Here is a 19,962-nt window from a genome sequence, read left to right as displayed (position 1 = left end):
TAAAATAAATTATGCCAATTATAGACCGATAGAAATAGGATGTTTATACTATCAGGTAAAGATGGACAGATCAGTGGTATATACACTCTCTGTATGCAGAGAGACACAGAGCCCAACCTGTGTATCATCAATGAAGATAAAAAGATCTTGGTGTAACAGTGTAAACTAAAATCCTTTGGAGTTGTTGCCAATTAGGCTATGTAAGATTGAGCTATATGGACAATGTAACTTGGTAAAAGGAAGCTTTCTATATTCCTACCTCCCTTGTCTGGTTTTATCTCAGTTCTGTATTTTTTTCTTACCTCAATATCAATATTTATAAGTATAATTTGAAACGAACAAGGCAACAGCCAGGAGATTTTACATTTATTTTCCTTTTATTTCAAAAGGATTTTTATTCAGATTTTTTATGGTTACAATATACCAGTAGAAATTACTGTATGTTTTAATATTTTTGATTCATCTTTGGAGCCTTATGATTGGTGCAAGACTGATTTTCAAAGAAATAAATTTTCACAAAATTAAAAAGTAACACACTTTCCATACAGCCTATAGAAAATGTTCACTGCTCACATATTGCTGAATATAGATGGCAGGGGGGAAAATAGTGATATTATAAAGATCTGTAATTATAGCATTTTACTTTCAATACCATGTTTAAGACAACTGCTTAAAAGGTAGCATCAATGCTAACTAATATAGAAGAACTGTCAGAAAACCATGTACATTTCATAGCATTTATAAGAACTTATGTGTAGGCTATCTTGTCTGAGAGAAATCTACTGTGTTCATGCAAAGCCTATGAAATATACATCAATGAGTACACAAACAATAGAGGTAAATTATGCTCTGTGAGTGGATAGTGAAAAGTAATTTATCGGAACTAGTAAATGAGCAAATGCAAATAACAGCAGCATTCTAAAAAGCTTCATGGTTAGCATCATAATTATATTTAGAATTTTCAAAATGCAACTCTTTTAGACTTTTGAATTCACTTACCTGCAGCATACTGACAATCTCGACTTTGTTAAAGAAAATAAATGAAGTAAGGGTAGAAAGAAAATTCTCTTCAAAAACAGATGGTGTTGGCAAGATGATGTCCTGAATGTATTGTACCCTGTAAGTCTGATGAATCTTTTGTCTAAGTTCGGAGTCTGTTATGGGTATAACCTCTTTAAATTTTGCTGTTTTGGTCAAAAATTCCCTATGCCTTTTTGGTTGAGCTAATGCAGGGTCATATTCAAGGCATCCCACAACATCCATAATGCACTCATCTGAGAACATCACCTCAAAAAGAGTTGCTTTATTGAGGAACAAAATTCCTCGAATAATTTCATACAAATGATGCAAGCCTTCAGTATTTTCTAGGTTCTCACAAAGTTGGAAAAGCTGTAATAATTTTTTAATATAGCCTTCATTCTCCAGTGCTAAGGCTAATTTTTCTCTACGAATGGGTGATGAGAGAACTGAGGTAACTAGGTCTGCTATTTCTTCGAGTTTGTTGAGTTCACAAGTAGGGAGATCAATCAAATGACTAGTTTCAGGCATTTCTTCAAAGCGTTCTTCTTCTGATTCATCAATGAGATCCTGTGTAACTTCTACAGAAGGGTCCTTCCCTTGAACCTAAAATCAAAAACATTAATAATTATTGACTTATTCTGACATATATTATAGATTTTGAAAGGCAAGAGAAAGAAGTATGAAAATCAATGTTAATATCAAATATCTAATATAATTCTGACATTCTGTGAACTGTCAGTGAAATGGGACTGGGGGGCTGCACACCAAATTTAGGTTGCTGTATCATGTCAGGTGATGAAGAAGGAGAATGGGAGGGAGGAGGAAGGAAGGATATTCCTGTAAACCAGGGGTCTCCAACCTTGGCAACTTTAAGACTTGTGGACTTCAACTCCCAGAATCTGGGAGTTGAAGTCCACAAGTCTTAAAGTTGCCAAGGTTGGAGACCCCTGCTGTAAACCATCACAGCTATCCACTTTTTCTGAGCAATATCAATGGTATAAGTTAATGATAGTATTTGTAACTGATGTTATACAGCAGAATCATAGTCACTACAAATCTCAAAATAATTTCATTGTAGAAGTATAAATGTAAAGCTGTCCTGAAACAGTATTTTAAATAATGCCATTGAAAAATCACACTAGAAATAAACTAGAAAATGAATTTTGTAATTCATACTATAAAAATTAAGATACAATTAAATGGGTCACCAGAACATTACTTCAATCACAAAGTTTATGAACAGTCAAATCTAAATTAAAAAGAAAAAAGAAATTTAAATGTAATCCTTACCTGGCAAATCTTTTCCCAGATCTCATCACAGCCAGCTTTTTCTTGAAAACTCAGAGCTAAATCATAATTTTCTGCTTCTGACCAAACAATCAAAGTGTCCTATTTTAAAATGGAATATTAAATTTATTATTTGACTCTACTGAAAAATGTAACATACAGCTAGGTTTGGGTGTCAAGAAACTAGCTTTCAACTGCCAGTACAAAATGTAAGAGAATAGGGGAAGAATAGGGGAAGAGAAAGACGATCCACCACTATTATAGTTTTCTCCAGGACTACCATAGTGATACAACTTTTCAAAGAACACATTTTATGTAGGATAGATAACTCCTGATACACACATTACCACTCATTTATTAGGAGCTCTAGTTCACAGAAGCATCTTACTAGAAAGATGGCAAACAATACACTATGTCAATTTTTATGGAGATATTTAGAAGTTCACTATTTAATTGCTATCATTTTATTCACCTGAACTGGATTTGCACATTATAATAAACCATTGCGATTGAAACATTATACATTGAATTTGTATAACATGCTAAGCCAGAATTTTTAAAAAAAATCATAGTGTGCAAAGTCAAGCATAATTTGCGTGCATCAGAAGAAGAAAAGTTTTCTTCACATTTCAAAGAGTACTGCATTGTGATTTTAATCCATGTAAATACTATGGAGTAACAGAATGAAAGGCTATTCAAGTCCCGCATCTCTTATATTCAGCATTATTTTTTTCAGTCTGTAAACAACTGTTCATAATATAGTAAGTAGAATTCAACTTTGAAGGAAGATAAAAAGCAATCTTAAAAAGCAGTGGAAAATACTTTAGCACAGATTATCTTTCAAGGATTCTTATTACTATAAAAGGGTTATAGTGAGAGGAATATTTATACATATACAGTTAAAGGCAAATATAGGGGAATATAAATATGATCTTGTGTGAAAGGAAATGACAATCCACTCCAATATTCTGTCAAGGAAACCAAATAGACATTCATAACCAAGACAATGCCAAAATGAAACTGGAAGATGAACTCTTCAGATCAGAAAGTATCCAAGGAGCAACTAGAAAAGAGCACACAGATCTGAGTGGTATTTATGATGTGGCTGGATAAAAGTTGATAGGAACCCAGGTGTTGATGTGGCCAAAGGCAAAAGGAAAATTTAACACAGTAAACATATGTATCCCATTGGTATGTGGAATGTCAAAACCAAAAAGCAGATGTTGTCAAAGCAGAAATATCTAGACATAATACTGACATTATGGAAATCAGTGAACTGAACTAAACTGGATCACTTCATCTCAGAAGGATGTCAGATCTTTTATCGAACATCATAGAACAAATGGAGTAGTGAAATTTAACAAAAGATATCAAAGTTAGTGTTCAGACATAACAAAATGACAGGATGATCTCAATTTGAGTCCAAGGCTAATCAACTGATGTGGCAATAATTCAAATCTATGTTTCAAACAAGAAGTAGCGAAGAAGTGGAAGGGTTCTATAGCAATATGCAGCACTTTGCTAACGTCAGACTAAAAAAGTAAGATGTCATATAGGAGGGTGGAATGTTAAATTAGAAATAAAATAACAACTGGAATAATGGGAAATAATGGCTTTGGCATACCAGATAAAGCAGGAGTCAGACTATTAGGGAGCTGCCAAGAAAACCTAATAGCTATAAGAAATTTCTTCTTTCAACAATTTAAAAGATAGCTTTATACATGGGCACCACGATTAAAAAGACAGCAAGTACAACTGGAGAGGCTCAACAGATTCAGCAAAACAAGACCTAATCTCACTGAAGCTCAGATCCCTTAAAATAAAACTTAAACGAATCAAACTCAAAAGATACCTCAATAATATTACATATGATTATGCATAGAATGTGAGTTAAATTAGTGATAAATATGAAACAAATAAAGTATCTCAAAATGCAAAAGGTCGGAGAAGATACGTCTGTTTGTAGACATAATGAAAGTACTGGTAACTAAAAGAAGATAGAAAGCAAAAGGCAACAAAAACACTGGGAATTTTATGCAGTCTATTTGCATAATAATCAAGTCAGAACAGAATATTGGAAGGAAACAGCATATCAAGATTTATATTGTCACCTTGTTTAACTTGGATGCAGAATTTAGCATTTCATTTTAAAGAGCATATGCAGGATTGTGGAATTTTTAGAAGTCAGCAAGATTCTCTTGTGATGATGTTTTTCCCTAGAAAATCATGAATATAGCATTGGAAATGCCAGACTAGAAGAAATAGCAACTGAAATTAAAATTACTGGGAGAAATATGAATATCCTCATATATACTGATGATGGTATTTGATGGCTGGAATTAGGAAGACTTAAAATAATCTGTTGAAAGTGAACAGCAGATCAAAATTAATGCAGTTTAGTCTGTGGATCTGTGGATCATGTGAAATGTAGGAATCATGTTAAAAGGTTATGCCAACCAATGCATATAACTAGAGAAATTGATATAGAACAGACTTTTATCTTTCTAGGCTCAAAAATTTAGAGAAACTATAGCAATGAAAAGGAAACAAAATACTTATTTATTGTAACATATTGGTTAAAATCTGGTCCATCAGAAAGATCGAACAAAAAAAATAATGTATTTCAACTGTGGTGCTGAAGAAAACTCTTGAAAGTACCTTGTATCTGAGAAAAACAAATAGCAAATAATTTAGAATTAGATGAACTACCCTCTTTCCCCCAAAATAAGACAGCCCCTGATAATAAACCCAATTGGGCTTTTGAGCGCATGGCAATAAGGCCAAGCGCTTATTTCAGGGTTCAAAAAAATATAAGACAGGGTCTTATTTTTGGGGAAACATGGTAGATACAATTAGATTGTTTGCTGGAATAACTAATAATACAGGTAAAGTTTAGATATTTTGGACATTTAATGTGGAAATAAAAATCACTGGAGAAGATTCTGAAAAATCAAAGGCAATTTAAAAAGAGCCTGGCAGAAGAGAAGGTGGCTTGATACTATCATTGATGACACAAGAACAAGGTCATCAGTATTCCAAGAAGCATTTACTGAAGCAAAACCCAGCAAAATTGTGTCCATTGGAATACAAAGAGTCAAAAATGATTAAATGAATAACTAATTCAAATTAATTCAAACTAATTTTGAAAGAAGAAAGAAGGAGAGTCATCTCTGATGAGATGGGCTGCACATAAATGTAATAAATAATAATTATAAATTTAATAAATTATGAAAAAGTTTTAGGATAATTAAAATTGAAGCAATCCTATCCCCATATCTTAATGTAACAAATTACATATCTTTATAGAGTTTATCCAAATAAAAGCATCACTAATAGTAGTTATTTTCAAATAACTGTACTTCTATTTTTATTACTTCAGAGAATATTTTTAAATTAAGATGTGTTTTTAAAGAGCAAAAGGGAAATATAAAGAATATTCAATGACAAAAATTCAAAATTTAATTGGAAATCATTTTAATTCAATTGTTATATACCTAAAATTGAATAACTATGTTGTCCAACATACTGCAAACCAAAACAAAAAAAACCCCACATAGTATTACAAATATTTCCTCAATTTTCTAGGAATATCATTATGTAAAAGCAAAACCTACCCTAAGGATAAAACTAGCTTTTATTTGTTGGGCTCTATCTTTGATCTCATTTGAGTATGGTAGAAATTAGAAATTACAAAACCAAAAATTTCTTACATTATAGTAAAATTTTGCTACTAGTGTTTATAAATTCTTGGATGCATAGTTTAATTTTCTGATTTGCATATGTTATATCTGAACATTCACTATACGTTCTAATTTTAGATTATAAATATATCTTCCAGATACTAATGCTAGTTTATCTCTTAATTTTTTACTCTGAGGAACAGATCTAATAAGAGTATCCTCTGATAATACTTGGGTCATATATTAAAAATATTTAACACTTTTAATGGCTGGGTTCACACACTGCTCCAAGCAATAATATGGTTTGTTGGTTTATAGTTTATCATCATCTATGTATCCACAGTTGTAGCTTAAAAACCAAGATTCATGGCTTAACCTAATGCATAAACTAAGCCACCTGCAATTTATTCATTTGAATCATAATTTCAACCATGGTTTATGGGCTATACGAATTCAGCCAATGCATTTTAGCTGAATTAGCATTTGAGTAAAAATAGTAAAGCAGTGGCTGACTTGTCTGGTTTTGAAGTTAACATCAAGCCCATAGTTTGATGGGAGATCTCTATTAAAGGGACTGTAGGCTAGGCTGGGACCTCAACAAGATATCCTGGAAGATAACAGCCAACTGCTTCTGTAATGCTATGAAAAAAACTACAAAAATGTGCGACTAGAATAAAATAGAAATAATTTGTTGTTGTTGTTAGTTGCAAAGTCATGTCCAACGCATCGCAACCCCATGGGCAATGTTCCTCCTGGCCTTCCTGTCCTCTACCATCCTCTGAAGTCACGCCATTTAAACTCACGCCTTCTGCTTCAGTGACTCCATCCAGCCACCTCATTCTCTGTCGTCCCCTTCTTCTTTTGCCCTCAATCTTTCCCAGCATTAGGCTCTTCTCCAGTGAGTAATAATTTGAGATTTGCAGAAATTGCAACCCACCAAGATGTATGCAAGTCATTACCCCAAACTGTACCCTACTAGATATTTGGCACTAAACTTTGAAGATAGATGAACATTCATATGGGCTGCAATGAACAGCTGAATAGCTGCATTCAGCATGGTGTAATATAATATAAACTAGTACATTACAAAATAAATAATAATTAATGTATTGATAAAAAAAAAAACAGAATACCAAATAGAATTATTAAAGCTGGACAGAAAACAGAAAACTAATAGCAGATAATTCAGCAAAGGTGATGCTCAACATATGATTCTATATGGCTCACAACAAACAAAAAATTATAATAAAATCAATAAAACATAAAAATAAAAAGATGGAAAGTCTGATGAAGCAAGTGGTTTTACTCTCCCTCACCAAAGGCCGGGGTGAAGAGTCAGATGTTCTTGGCTCTTCTAAACAGCAATGGGGACTATCTGAAACTCAGAGGCAGGGGATGCCTTGTTTCAGAGGGCAAGCACTGCTGCAGAGGTATGCTTCTACGGTCCCAAAATGTGAATGTAAAAGATAGTATTTTCATATATTAATCTCCAATATTTAATATTTAATAAAAACATAGCCCTTGGCTTGCCTTTATCAGTATGTGGACAACTAAGATATATAACAAAACTCTAGTTGTCCAATGGTTAACACAGTTACCAGACTTTTTTTTAAAAAAAAATAGTATTTTCAATAATAGTAACATAGTTGAAATATACAAAAAAATACATGCCTGTTGTTTTTGATACGCAGTGTTTGGATTTATCTTCGATTCCAACAAGAGTGAACCTGAAATGACAAAAAAAAAAAAAAAAAATCCACCAAGAACTTACGTAAGTAAATAAAAAGTCTTAGGCAACTGAAGTAATAATTATCCACTTTAAGGACTGTACTTTATTCTAAAACTTTTATGCAAACACAGTGATCAAATCTGGGAATTTTAAGATAAAATTTCTCAAGCTATGCACAATTCATTTATCTATGAAAAAATATATTCTTATTTTTCTTTGATAGCTAATTTACAGTGTATTTACAAAGCTAAATTATGTAATCCTGAATTTATGTATTATATACTGTGTCTAAGCAATCATGTATCATGGCAACAGCTCTCAAGCAATCACTTCCAAGGTTCACAAGATTTATTTGGTATATTAGCACTTGTTCATTAACAACATCAATACATTTTCTTCTTCTAAAAACAGTTTTTCTAATTTTGAAAACAATCATAGTTTTACCATAAAAATACTGAAACAGAAAAAAGACTTCATTAGCATATAAAATTTGATACAAATGTTTATTTTTCTTCTTTTCACCACCAAGTACAACCAAATTAATGACTAGAAACGATTTTGAACATTTTGCTTTCTTCACGTATAGTTTTAGGTCATTTCTACTGAAATATGTCCTTAATTCAGACACACTCAAAAACAACAATACAATAAATTGGGTAAAAATTTAAAATGTAAGAATTTTAAGTGCCCAACATTCTAAACAACAGAAAATATAGTAACACAAAGTACGATTTTTTTCCAAGAGAAAAATTATAGTTTGTCGTAGCACTCTATAAAAAGTAACAATTTAAATAATTATGTTATTTAAATGCCATAAATGTTACTACTTTCTTTGCTCCACACTAAACGCACTAAATTTCTGAAAATAAAGTTTATATGTAAGATGATGGAAAATAAGCAAATCCCTGCAGAATACTGTAAAATTGAAAGAAAATATGAAAACTGGAACGCTATTGAAAAAGTCTTCTCATCGAGGTAAGTAAGCTTGAGAAAACCAACCCAGAGTGCTGTGACATATCTGAAAAGCTAATAGTCTCTGAAAATATAAATCTATACAACGAGAGGCCTTTAATAATAAAAAAAATCATTAGCCAGACCATCTTCAATGAGTAACAATTACCACAGTTTAGGATCATGAAAGTTCTTAAAGTTTTCTAGAAGTTAATGTTTCCCACTCCTCACAACACATTTAGTATCTTTTTTCCAAAGTCGCCCAATTAACTGACAAAGGAGTTATCAAATAACTTTTATAATCAACTAGAACAAATGACCCCCTTACAGCAATCAGTCAGGTTCCCCAACTATAACATGCATGAATTCAATGGACTATCAAGAAGGGTTTAGGAGTGGAAGAAGCCTGTTAACATTTGGGGTGAGGGGGTCCAATAACCTGATCTTACGATTTTGCCTAAATATAAAAGAGAGGCTACATATGCGGGAAGGAATCCGTGGCCTCAGCCCAGAGTGTGTGAGGTGGCGGTGGCGGAACTCTCCCATGGGTTGTTTCCCATTCCCCTGGCTGGGCTCTATTGTCCCAGAGAGATTAGCAGCTGCCGCCATCCCCTGCCTGCCATTATCCTTCCCCTTTCTCACCGTCCGACTCGGCTCGGACGAGCAGCGACATCCCTTTGAGCCGCTCCACGTATGTGGACGAGACGTGTCCGGTGCCTCTGTCGTCCCATTGCCGCTCTTCGTTGAGCGTGTAGACCTTCACCCGCCGCCGGGTATCCGACATGGTGGGGCTCCGGCCCGATCGCAAGGGACGGGGGAAGGACCGGCCGGGGGCTGAGAGCGTCACTCAGGAGGCCTTTAATTCGCCGCTTTTCATGACGTTCAGATCGGAGCCGCCGCTCCTCTGCCACAGCAGTACCAACTAGCAGCAGCAGCCACTAGCGCCGCGGCATAGCCGCCATCTTGTAATCCGACTCCTGTCCCGTCCCTGCCTTTCTCTTCCTCTCCTAGCCGGGGGAGGGAGAGGGACGGAAGGCCTGCACGGGCTCCACTAGCAGGGGCTATGGCGGCCGGGAAGGGAAGTAAAAGAAAAGGCTGTCAGTTTGCGAAGGAGGAAGGGGTTGAGAATACATTGCGCCTGCGTGCTGCATGGTCTTCTGCTGGCGGCGGGAAGACGGCGTTGCCCAGCCTTTTTTCTTGCAATAACAGTTATCTGTTTCCGTGGTTTCTTGGAATGATATCGTCTCTAAACAGGAAGCGTCTCTGAAGGTCCTTATCCAAGATTCCCAGCACTTCTCTCCTTTATTGTTTTATTAAATTAATCTGGGTTTCTTCGCTGTTGCCTTTGAGATGAAAGCCCCATTCCCCTGGTTGCAAAGGCGTTGAAGACGACAAGTTGGGACGATACTATACTCTTAAGAACGTGGAGACAAAATCACTCACCTCCCGCGCTCATCAGTCATAATACTGTATTTTTTTTCATCAAAAAAAATTCTACAGCTATTTTACTCCAAGACTTCTGTTTAACCTTTTCCTTCAACTGCCTTGAGAAAACATGCTACTTGATACAGCTGGAGCACAGCGAAGCAAGACTTCAGAGATGGACAAAGTAAGTAGGGCGGTATAAAGACCTTAGCTTCTATTTTTGGAGACGGAGTCACCTTCAGATGCAAACTGACTTGCTAAGGATTTTAGCTTCTGTTAATTAATAAATAACAATCTTGATGCCCTACAGTTTTTATCAATTCTGCATGGTTTGACACCCCTGTATGTTAAACCATGATGCATAAAATTAAGAGCAAGCAATCTAATGTTGGAAGAAATATCCATCTGGGTTCAGTTCCAAGTGGGGACAAAGACACTGGAAACATGGAGGCTGCTTGGAAAGATGGTTTAATGGTTGTCAGGATCACATGGCTTGAGTTCCTGAACAGAAAAGGGGCCCGAGATCCTGTGTGCTCCCTGGTTTTATGATTTTTCTGAGCTTTGACCTTTCTGGGGCACAGGAAGAGTATCCTGATTGGTTGTCAGACTCCCAGGGGGTGGGGGTCTTAGCTAGCCTTGCTGGCTGTCTCTCAAGCTTGCTTGAGCCTTGCCATGTGGTGAGTTTCAGTTGTATTGTGTTGCAAATCATGGGGGGATTGAGTGAGCTTGGTTGAAGCCTTAATTGCCCATTGACAAAGGTGGGGAGAATGAGTGAGCTTAGCTGAGGCTTTTAATGGCCCATTGACAAAAGTGGGGGTTGGCAGGAAGTTGCAGGGAGCTACTTTGTCTTTAAAACACGTTTCTCCATTTCTCATCCAGGGAAATATATTCTGCTTTTTAAAATATTTCCTAGAATATTTCATTCTTCTAGGAGGGGGGTGGGTGCTAAATTCCTACAATCCCTACTTTTTTTTTTTTTTTTTAAACATGAGTTTTGAAACATGCTCTTGGCAAAAATTAAAATTGATCAAAGCAGTGGGTGCTTTTAATTTTCCTGATGCAAAGGAAGCCATTGATAGAGACAACAGAAAAAAAGATTCCTTCAGTGGCTCCCAAAAGCTTTCAACCATGAAGGTCTAGCAGCCAGGGGAAAAGTTCTGGTAAGAATTTTACAGTATCCAATTTTCTATGCCAATTAATTTCAGCTGTTAGATATCACTTTCTGAGAGCTTCCAGTCAGGTCAAGCAAGCACACATCCCAAAATTTTCACAGCCATGGTTTTCCTTTAAATTACAGGCTGCTCATTTCCAAGGGTTGGTTACTGAACCTGCCCTAGCTCTTACTTTAGTCTATCCAAGATTTTTTTTCAGTCCAAATTGAGGTTAATCAGTGTGCAATCCAGGCTTTTTCCTTTCTTTCTCTTTTTAAAAAATTACACACAATGAGCCCTGGGACTTCTACTCATGAGACCACCAGTGCAACATATCTTGCTTTACTGGGCAACTGGGCAGCATCATTTGTGAGTCATAGTCAGGGCTTGGGTTTTGGATATCACTTTTTCTGCTATCTCTTCAAGAGAGGAATTGCCTGAGGGGGATGCCCCTCCCCCATGGAATTAGCAGGGAGATCTGACTCCTTGGGCTTTTAGTGCCACAGAGCAAAAATCAACCTAAAAGTCTTGTGTGGAGGTAAGTGAAGGGAATAGACTAATTCTGAATGGTGTGTCTCTCTGTGTGTGCCTGTGTATGCAGCTACTTTTACAATACAGGCAATACAAACATTTTGGACATATTTCCCTCCCACCAGACAAAAATCTAACGTGTTCAGAACTTGCTGTGGTAGCCACTCAAATACAATCCTTACATGAGTACTTTAGACTGATTACAATGTAAATGAGACAAGACAGAAAACCTTACAATGAATTTTCCACCCTCCCCCATAGTCTTTCCAGTTGTCTTCTGGGAATTGAAAAGAGTCTTTTAGTCTTTACTTGTACATCTCAGGGTCCTTTCTTTCATATCTTTTGGGTGGCATGCTTGTTGGTCAGTCAGGTTTGGAAAGGTCTGCTCCAATCTGGTTGCTGTGATGACTTTCAGTGGGGGCTGGATTCAAACTCAATTCCTGGCTCCAACAAATGGAAGGTCTCCTCTGGGGGCAGCATCTGGAACCATGTGCTCTGCTTCCACAGTTGCAGAGTCATCTTTTCAGGGCTGAAAGACATTAGAACAGGATCTCCTCCCCACTTTTGTGGGTAATCTTCTCAGGAAAGGCATTGTAACAGGATTAAAGGGGGGGGGGTAGATATCTTGCAGGCAGAGTTTGAAAAGAAACAACACATCAATATTGCAGTTACTAAAAGATAATGCAGTTTCAACAAAATGCAGTTTCAACAACTGATGAGAAAGAAAACACTGGATTCGCATGCTTCAGGAAGAGGATGAACAGATAAAATCATTTAAACACACAGTAAATGCAAGACTGAATTTTTTTCTCTTGTAAGTGAACTTAAAACGTTTCCTCATAAACTTGAGTTGTTACTTTAAGATAAAATTTCTCAAGCTATGCACAATTCATTTATCTATGAAAAAATATATTCTTATTTTTCTTTGATAGCTAATTTACAGTGTATTTACAAAGCTAAATTATGTAATCCTGAATTTATGTATTATATACTGTGTCTAAGCAATCATGTATCATGGCAACAGCTCTCAAGCAATCACTTCCAAGGTTCACAAGATTTATTTGGTATATTAGCACTTGTTCATTAACAACATCAATACATTTTCTTCTTCTAAAAACAGTTTTTCTAATTTTGAAAACAATCATAGTTTTACCATAAAAATACTGAAACAGAAAAAAGACTTCATCAGCATATAAAATTTGATACAAATGTTTATTTTTCTTCTTTTCACCACCAAGTACAACCAAATTAATGACTAGAAACAATTTTGAACATTTTGCTTTCTTCACGTATAGTTTTAGGTCATTTCTACTGAAATATGTCCTTAATTCAGACACACTCAAAAACAACAATACAATAAATTGGGTAAAAATTTAAAATGTAAGAATTTTAAGTGCCCAACATTCTAAACAACAGAAAATATAGTAACACAAAGTACGATTTTTTCCCAAGAGAAAAATTATAGTTTGTCGTAGCACTCTAAAAAGTAACAATTTAAATAATTATGTTATTTAAATGCCATAAATGTTACTACTTTCTTTGCTCCACACTAAACGCACTAAATTTCTGAAAATAAAGTTTATATGTAAGATGATGGAAAATAAGCAAATCCCTGCAGAATACTGTAAAATTGAAAGAAAATATGAAAACTGGAACGCTATTGAAAAAGTCTTCTCATCGAGGTAAGTAAGCTTGAGAAAACCAACCCAGAGTGCTGTGACATATCTGAAAAGCTAATAGTCTCTGAAAATATAAATCTATACAACGAGAGGCCTTTAATAATAAAAAAAAATCATTAGCCAGACCATCTTCAATGAGTAACAATTACCACAGTTTAGGATCATGAAAGTTCTTAAAGTTTTCTAGAAGTTAATGTTTCCCACTCCTCACAACACATTTAGTATCTTTTTTCCAAAGTCGCCCAATTAACTGACAAAGGAGTTACCAAATAACTTTTATAATCAACTAGAACAAATGACCCCCTTACAGCAATCAGTCAGGTTCCCTAACTATAACATGCATGAATTCAATGGACTATCAAGAAGGTGCTTAAGGGTTTAGGAGTGGAAGAAGCCTGTTAACATTTGGGGTGAGGGGGTCCAATAGCCTGATCTTACGATTTTGCCTAAATATAAAAGAGAGGCTACATATGCGGGAAGGAATCCGTGGCCTCAGCCCAGAGTGTGTGAGGTGGCGGTGGCGGTGGCGGTGGCGGAACTCTCCCATGGGTTGTTTCCCATTCCCCTGGCTGGGCTCTATTGTCCCAGAGAGATTAGCAGCTGCCGCCATCCCCTGCCTGCCATTATCCTTCCCCTTTCTCACCGTCCGACTCGGCTCGGACGAGCAGCGACATCCCTTTGAGCCGCTCCACGTATGTGGACGAGACGTGTCCGGTGCCTCTGTCGTCCCATTGCCGCTCTTCGTTGAGCGTGTAGACCTTCACCCGCCGCCGGGTATCCGACATGGTGGGGCTCCGGCCCGATCGCAAAGGACGGGGGAAGGACCGGCCGGGGGCTGAGAGCGTCACTCAGGAGGCCTTTAATTCGCCGCTTTTCATGACGTTCAGATCGGAGCCGCCGCTCCTCTGCCACAGCAGTACCAACTAGCAGCAGCAGCCACTAGCGCCGCGGCATAGCCGCCATCTTGTAATCCGACTCCTGTCCCGTCCCTGCCTTTCTCTTCCTCTCCTAGCCGGGGGAGGGAGAGGGACGGAAGGCCTGCACGGGCTCCACTAGCAGGGGCTATGGCGGCCGGGAAGGGAAGTAAAAGAAAAGGCTGTCAGTTTGCGAAGGAGGAAGGGGTTGAGAATACATTGCGCCTGCGTGCTGCATGGTCTTCTGCTGGCGGCGGGAAGACGGCGTTGCCCAGCGTTTTTTCTTGCAATAACAGTTATCTGTTTCCGTGGTTTCTTGGAATGATATCGTCTCTAAACAGGAAGCGTCTCTGAAGGTCCTTATCCAAGATTCCCAGCACTTCTCTCCTTTATTGTTTTATTAAATTAATCTGGGTTTCTTCGCTGTTGCCTTTAAGATGAAAGCCCCATTCCCCTGGTTGCAAAGGCGTTGAAGACGACAAGTTGGGACGATACTATACTCTTAAGAACGTGGAGACAAAATCACTCACCTCCCGCGCTCATCAGTCATAATACTGTATTTTTTTTCATCAAAAAAATTCTACAGCTATTTTACCCCAAGACTTCTGTTTAACCTTTTCCTTCAACTGCCTTGAGAAAACATGCTACTTGATACAGCTGGAGCACAGCGAAGCAAGACTTCAGAGATGGACAAAGTAAGTAGGGAGGTATAAAGACCTTAGCTTCAATTTTTGGAGACGGAGTCACCTTCAGATGCAAACTGACTTGCTAAGGATTTTAGCTTCTGTTAATTAATAAATAACAGTCTTGATGCCCTACAGTTTTTATCAATTCTGCAGGGTTTGACACGCCTGTATGTTAAACCATGATGCATAAAATTAAGAGCAAGCAATCTAATGTTGGAAGAAATATCCATCTGGGTTCAGTTCCAAGTGGGGACAAAGACACTGGAAACATGGAGGCTGCTTGGAAAGATGGTTTAATGGTTGTCAGGATCACATGGCTTGAGTTCCTGAACAGAAAAGGGGCCCGAGATCCTGTGTGCTCCCTGGTTTTATGATTTTTCTGAGCTTTGACCTTTCTGGGGCACAGGAAGAGTATCCTGATTGGTTGTCAGACTCCCAGGGGGTGGGGGTCTTAGCTAGCCTTGCTGGCTGTCTCTCAAGCTTGCTTGAGCCTTGCCATGTGGTGAGTTTCAGTTGTATTGTGTTGCAAATCATGGGGGGATTGAGTGAGCTTGGTTGAAGCCTTAATTGCCCATTGACAAAGGTGGGGAGAATGAGTGAGCTTAGCTGAGGCTTTTAATGGCCCATTGACAAAGGTGGGGGGTGGGTGCTAAATTCCTACAATCCCTACTTTTTTTTTTTTTTTTTCAAAACGTGAGTTTTGAAACATGCTCTTGGCAAAAATTAAAATTGATCAAATCAGTGGGTGCTTTTAATTTTCCTGATGCAAAGGAAGCCATTGATAGAGACAACAGAAAAAAAGATTCCTTCAGTGGCTCCCAAAAGCTTTCAACCATGAAGGTCTAGCAGCCAGGGGAAAAGTTCTGGTAAGAATTTTACAGTATCCAATTTTCTATGCCAATTAATTTCAGCTGTTAGATATCACTTTCTGAGAGCTTCCAGTCAGGTCAAGCAAGCACACATCCCAAAATTTTCACAGCCATGGTTTTCCTTTAAATTACAGGCTGCCCATTTCCAAGGGTTGGTTACTGAACCTGCCTAGCTCTTACTTTAGTCTATCCAAGATTTTTTTTAGTCCAAATTGAGGTTAATCAGTGTGCAATCCAGGCTTTTTCCTTTCTTTCTCTTTTTAAAAAATTACACACAATGAGCCCTGGGACTTCTACTCATGAGACCACCAGTGCAACATATCTTGCTTTACTGGGCAACTGGGCAGCATCATTTGTGAGTCATAGTCAGGGCTTGGGTTTTGGATATCACTTTTTCTGCTATCTCTTCAAGAGAGGAATTGCCTGAGGGGGATGCCCCTCCCCCATGGAATTAGCAGGGAGATCTGACTCCTTGGGCTTTTAGTGCCACAGAGCAAAATCAACCTAAAAGTCTTGTGTGGAGGTAAGTGAAGGGAATAGACTAATTCTGAATGGTGTGTCTCTCTGTGTGTGCCTGTGTATGCAGCTACTTTTACAATACAGGCAATACAAACATTTTGGACATATTTCCCTCCCACCAGACAAAAATCTAACGTGTTCAGAACTTGCTGTGGTAGCCACTCAAATACAATCCTTACATGAGTACTTTAGACTGATTACAATGTAAATGAGACAAGACAGAAAACCTTACAATGAATTTCCACCCTCCCCATAGTCTTTCCAGTTGTCTTCTGGGAATTGAAAAGAGTCTTTTAGTCTTTACTTATACATCTCAGGGTCCTTTCTTTCATATCTTTTGGGTGGCATGCTTGTTGGTCAGTCAGGTTTGGAAAGGTCTGCTCCAATCTGGTTGCTGTGATGACTTTCAGTGGGGGCTGGATTCAAACTCAATTCCTGGCTCCAACAAATGGAAGGTCTCCTCTGGAGGCAGCATCTGGAACCATGTGCTCTGCTTCCACAGTTGCAGAGTCATCTTTTCAGGGCTGAAAGACATTAGAACAGGATCTCCTCCCCACTTTTGTGGGTAATCTTCTCAGGAAAGGCATTGTAACAGGATTAAAAGGGGGGGGTAGATATCTTGCAGGCAGAGTTTGAAAAGAAACAACACATCAATATTGCAGTTACTAAAAGATAATGCAGTTTCAACAAAATGCAGTTTCAACAACTGATGCGAAAGAAAAAACTGGACTCGCATGCTTTAGGAAGAGGATGAACAGGTAAAATCATTTAAATACACAGTAAATGCAAGACTGAATTTTTTCTTCTTCTTGTAAGTGAACTTAAAACGTTTCCTCATAAACTTGAGTTGTTACTTTAAGATAAAAAGAGAGAAGGAGAAAAAAAAACAGAAATAGGATGAAAAGTCCTTTTTACTGTTTTGTTGGCCGGACAAAGACAGGAAAAAGGCTCTTTCCTTTTTTTCTCTCTCTCTCTCTTCCCCATTTTCATTGCTTCAACCTTTTCTTTTTCTCTTTTTCCCTAACAATTTAAAATTCTTGTCTCTAGAGATCAGATACATTTTACAGTTACAATTACCTCAAGGGCCCACAAAGACAGACATACACACATAAAAACAAGGAGGACAAAGAGGAAAACAAAACTCTGAGATTTACACACACACTGATCATTCCCGCCATAAATCTCAGTTAAATTAGGGAAGGCACAAATCTTAACAGACAGACCACGTGGTTCCATAGAAGACAGAGAAAGAGACAAACAAACAAACAAACAAAACAAAAACCCAAACATTCCTATTTATATATTTCCCTTTTCTTTTAAGTACCTTTATTTAGCCAAATTTGTCTTCCTGGTGTTATCTCTTAGCAAAGCCCATTTTTTTTACACAATTTCTTCAATTTCTATTCTCGCATGCCAGTCAACACTGGCACCTGCCTGGCGTCCCAGGCCCCAAGCATGTCTCTCAGGGGATTTCCCTCTACCCTCGAGCTTACGCTTCCCATGATCCTCGGAATGTGAGGCTCACTTTGTCATAGCCGGGCACTCCCGCAGTTTCGGAAAAAAAAGGTATCCGCGAAGGACTCCGACTCCCTTCTGTCGAAGTATGGGCCCCTTCCTTAAGGGAACTCTTATTTGAAGATCACCAATAAAAAAAAAAAGTGACCCCGGAGGACCTTGCTGCCCCTACAGCAGGTACGAGCACCTCCTCTCACTCCACATGCACCACTTTAGGCTTTGCTTTCTTTTTTAGATACACTGATAGTTCCTATATATTTCTTTTTTCCCCCTTCACACTTCTTTTCCTTTTGCTCAGCTTCCGTTCCTCGAAAACACAAAGTTCCACATTTGGCTTCCCCCCCTTGCTTTCTCTATCCTACCGGTCATGGCTCGGTGGAGCTAGCAGTAGGTAGAGGTGCGGCTAGAGGTTGCTCAAAGAGGTGGAATCAGACTGTTTCCTCAGGTGGAATCCCACACACACTTCTTCCTTCCCTAACAGAAGGTCCTGTGCTCTGGCAAAACCCCCATGCTCTCCAGACTTTTGGTCTTTCTGCGGTTAGGAAATGCACAGAGGATGCAAGATCCAGCTGTGATTGGGAAAAGGGCTCTCTCATTCACACACATGCAGGCATACACATATTTCCCATGCTTTTCCATGCTTAAAATTAAAATTTAGAGGTACTCACCTTCTTTCCAAGCAGTCTTTGAGCTCAACACTCAAAACCCCTTTAAAACCTAGTTCCAAATGGCCAAGGTCCAGGAAAACTTACCCACAGACTCAATGGGTCTGCTGCTAGCAAGGGAGGCTTACCTGGGCCAGGTCCATTGGTTAGGTTAGCTTGGAGTCCCATCTGTGGGTGCCAATTGTTGGAAGAAATATCCATCTGGGTTCAGTTCCAAGTGGGGACAAAGACACTGGAAACATGGAGGCTGCTTGGAAAGATGGTTTAATGGTGGTCAGGATCACATGGCTTGAGTTCCTGAACAGAAAAGGGCCGAGATCCTGTGTGCTCCCTGGTTTTATGATTTTTCTGAGCTTTGACCTTTCTGGGGCACAGGAAGAGTATCCTGATTGGTTGTCAGACTCCCAGGGGGTGGGGGTCTTAGCTAGCCTTGCTGGCTGTCTCTCAAGCTTGCTTGAGCCTTGCCATGTGGTGAGTTTCAGTTGTATTGTGTTGCAAATCATGGGGGGATTGAGTGAGCTTGGTTGAAGCCTTAATTGCCCATTGACAAAGGTGGGGAGAATGAGTGAGCTTAGCTGAGGCTTTTAATGGCCCATTGACAAAGGTGGGGGGTGGGTGCTAAATTCCTACACTAAGAAACAGGCCTAGAAGGATGCTGTGACCGATGGTATCAATTAATGGAATAACAGTTGAGAGGGACCTGGGAGGTCTTCTAGTCCAACCCCTTGCTCAAGCAGGAAATCTTTTATGTTTCAGACAATCTTAAAACCTCCAGTGTTGGAGCACCCACAGCTTCTGCAGACAAGTTCCACTGATTAATTGTTCTGTCAGGAAATTTCTAAGTTGCTTCTCTCCTTGATTAGATTCCATCCATTGCTTCTTCTCCTGCCTTCAGGTGTTTTGGCGAATAGGTTGACCCCCGTCCTTTGGGGCAGCCCCATAGATATTGGAACACTGCTATCACATCACTTCTAGTCCTTCTTTTCATTAAACTAGAAATACCCAATTGCTGCAACTGTTCATGTTTTAGCCTCCAGTCCCCTAATCATTTGTTAACATAACATAACAAGAGTTGGAAGGGACCTTGGAGGCCTTCTAGTCCAACCCCCTGCCTAGGCAGGAACCCTACACCATCTCAGTCAGATGGTTATCTTCTCTTTCTAGAGTCTCAACGTTTTTATATTGTGGCAACCAAAACAATGCAATGTATATTTACCAAGGGATTATAAAAATGCTGCTGAGAAGTCAAGAAGAGCCAGAATGGATGCACCACCTTCATTCCTTTCTGGTCAGAGGTCATCCATGAGCACAATTAAGGCCTTCTCAATCTCAAACCATGAC

General features: G+C 38.4%; 1 protein-coding gene and 1 long non-coding RNA gene across 3 annotated transcripts in view; one reads left to right on the top strand and one right to left on the bottom strand.

Annotated features, from left to right (window-relative positions):
* Positions 1–9,738, bottom strand: part of PPP4R3B (protein phosphatase 4 regulatory subunit 3B) — a 51,196-nt gene extending 41,458 nt beyond the window's left edge. Inside the window, exons 1-4 of one of the 2 annotated variants that reach the window (XM_058164916.1) lie at positions 9,310–9,738; positions 7,659–7,714; positions 2,311–2,409; positions 1,000–1,623 (exon numbers count right to left, since the gene is read on the bottom strand). In XM_058164916.1, coding sequence (XP_058020899.1) covers positions 1,000–1,623; positions 2,311–2,409; positions 7,659–7,714; positions 9,310–9,451 — 921 coding nt within the window. In that variant the 5' untranslated portion in view covers positions 9,452–9,738. The remainder of the gene's footprint in view (positions 1–999; positions 1,624–2,310; positions 2,410–7,658; positions 7,715–9,309) is intronic. The other variant, XM_058164917.1, reaches the window with a different exon arrangement.
* A 4,506-nt stretch (positions 9,739–14,244) lies between these two features.
* LOC131189087 (uncharacterized) lies at positions 14,245–19,627 on the top strand. The gene is made up of 2 exons (XR_009152906.1): positions 14,245–15,265; positions 19,258–19,627. It is a non-coding gene; the product is annotated as an uncharacterized LOC131189087 (long non-coding RNA).
* Positions 19,628–19,962: the final 335 nt, after the last annotated feature.

This window comes from Ahaetulla prasina, chromosome 1, assembly GCF_028640845.1.
Source record: "Ahaetulla prasina isolate Xishuangbanna chromosome 1, ASM2864084v1, whole genome shotgun sequence".
In the NCBI taxonomy this organism is placed as follows: domain Eukaryota; kingdom Metazoa; phylum Chordata; class Lepidosauria; order Squamata; family Colubridae; genus Ahaetulla; species Ahaetulla prasina.
Note: the sequence above shows the minus strand (reverse complement) of the source record. Positions and strands in the feature narration are given on the sequence as shown.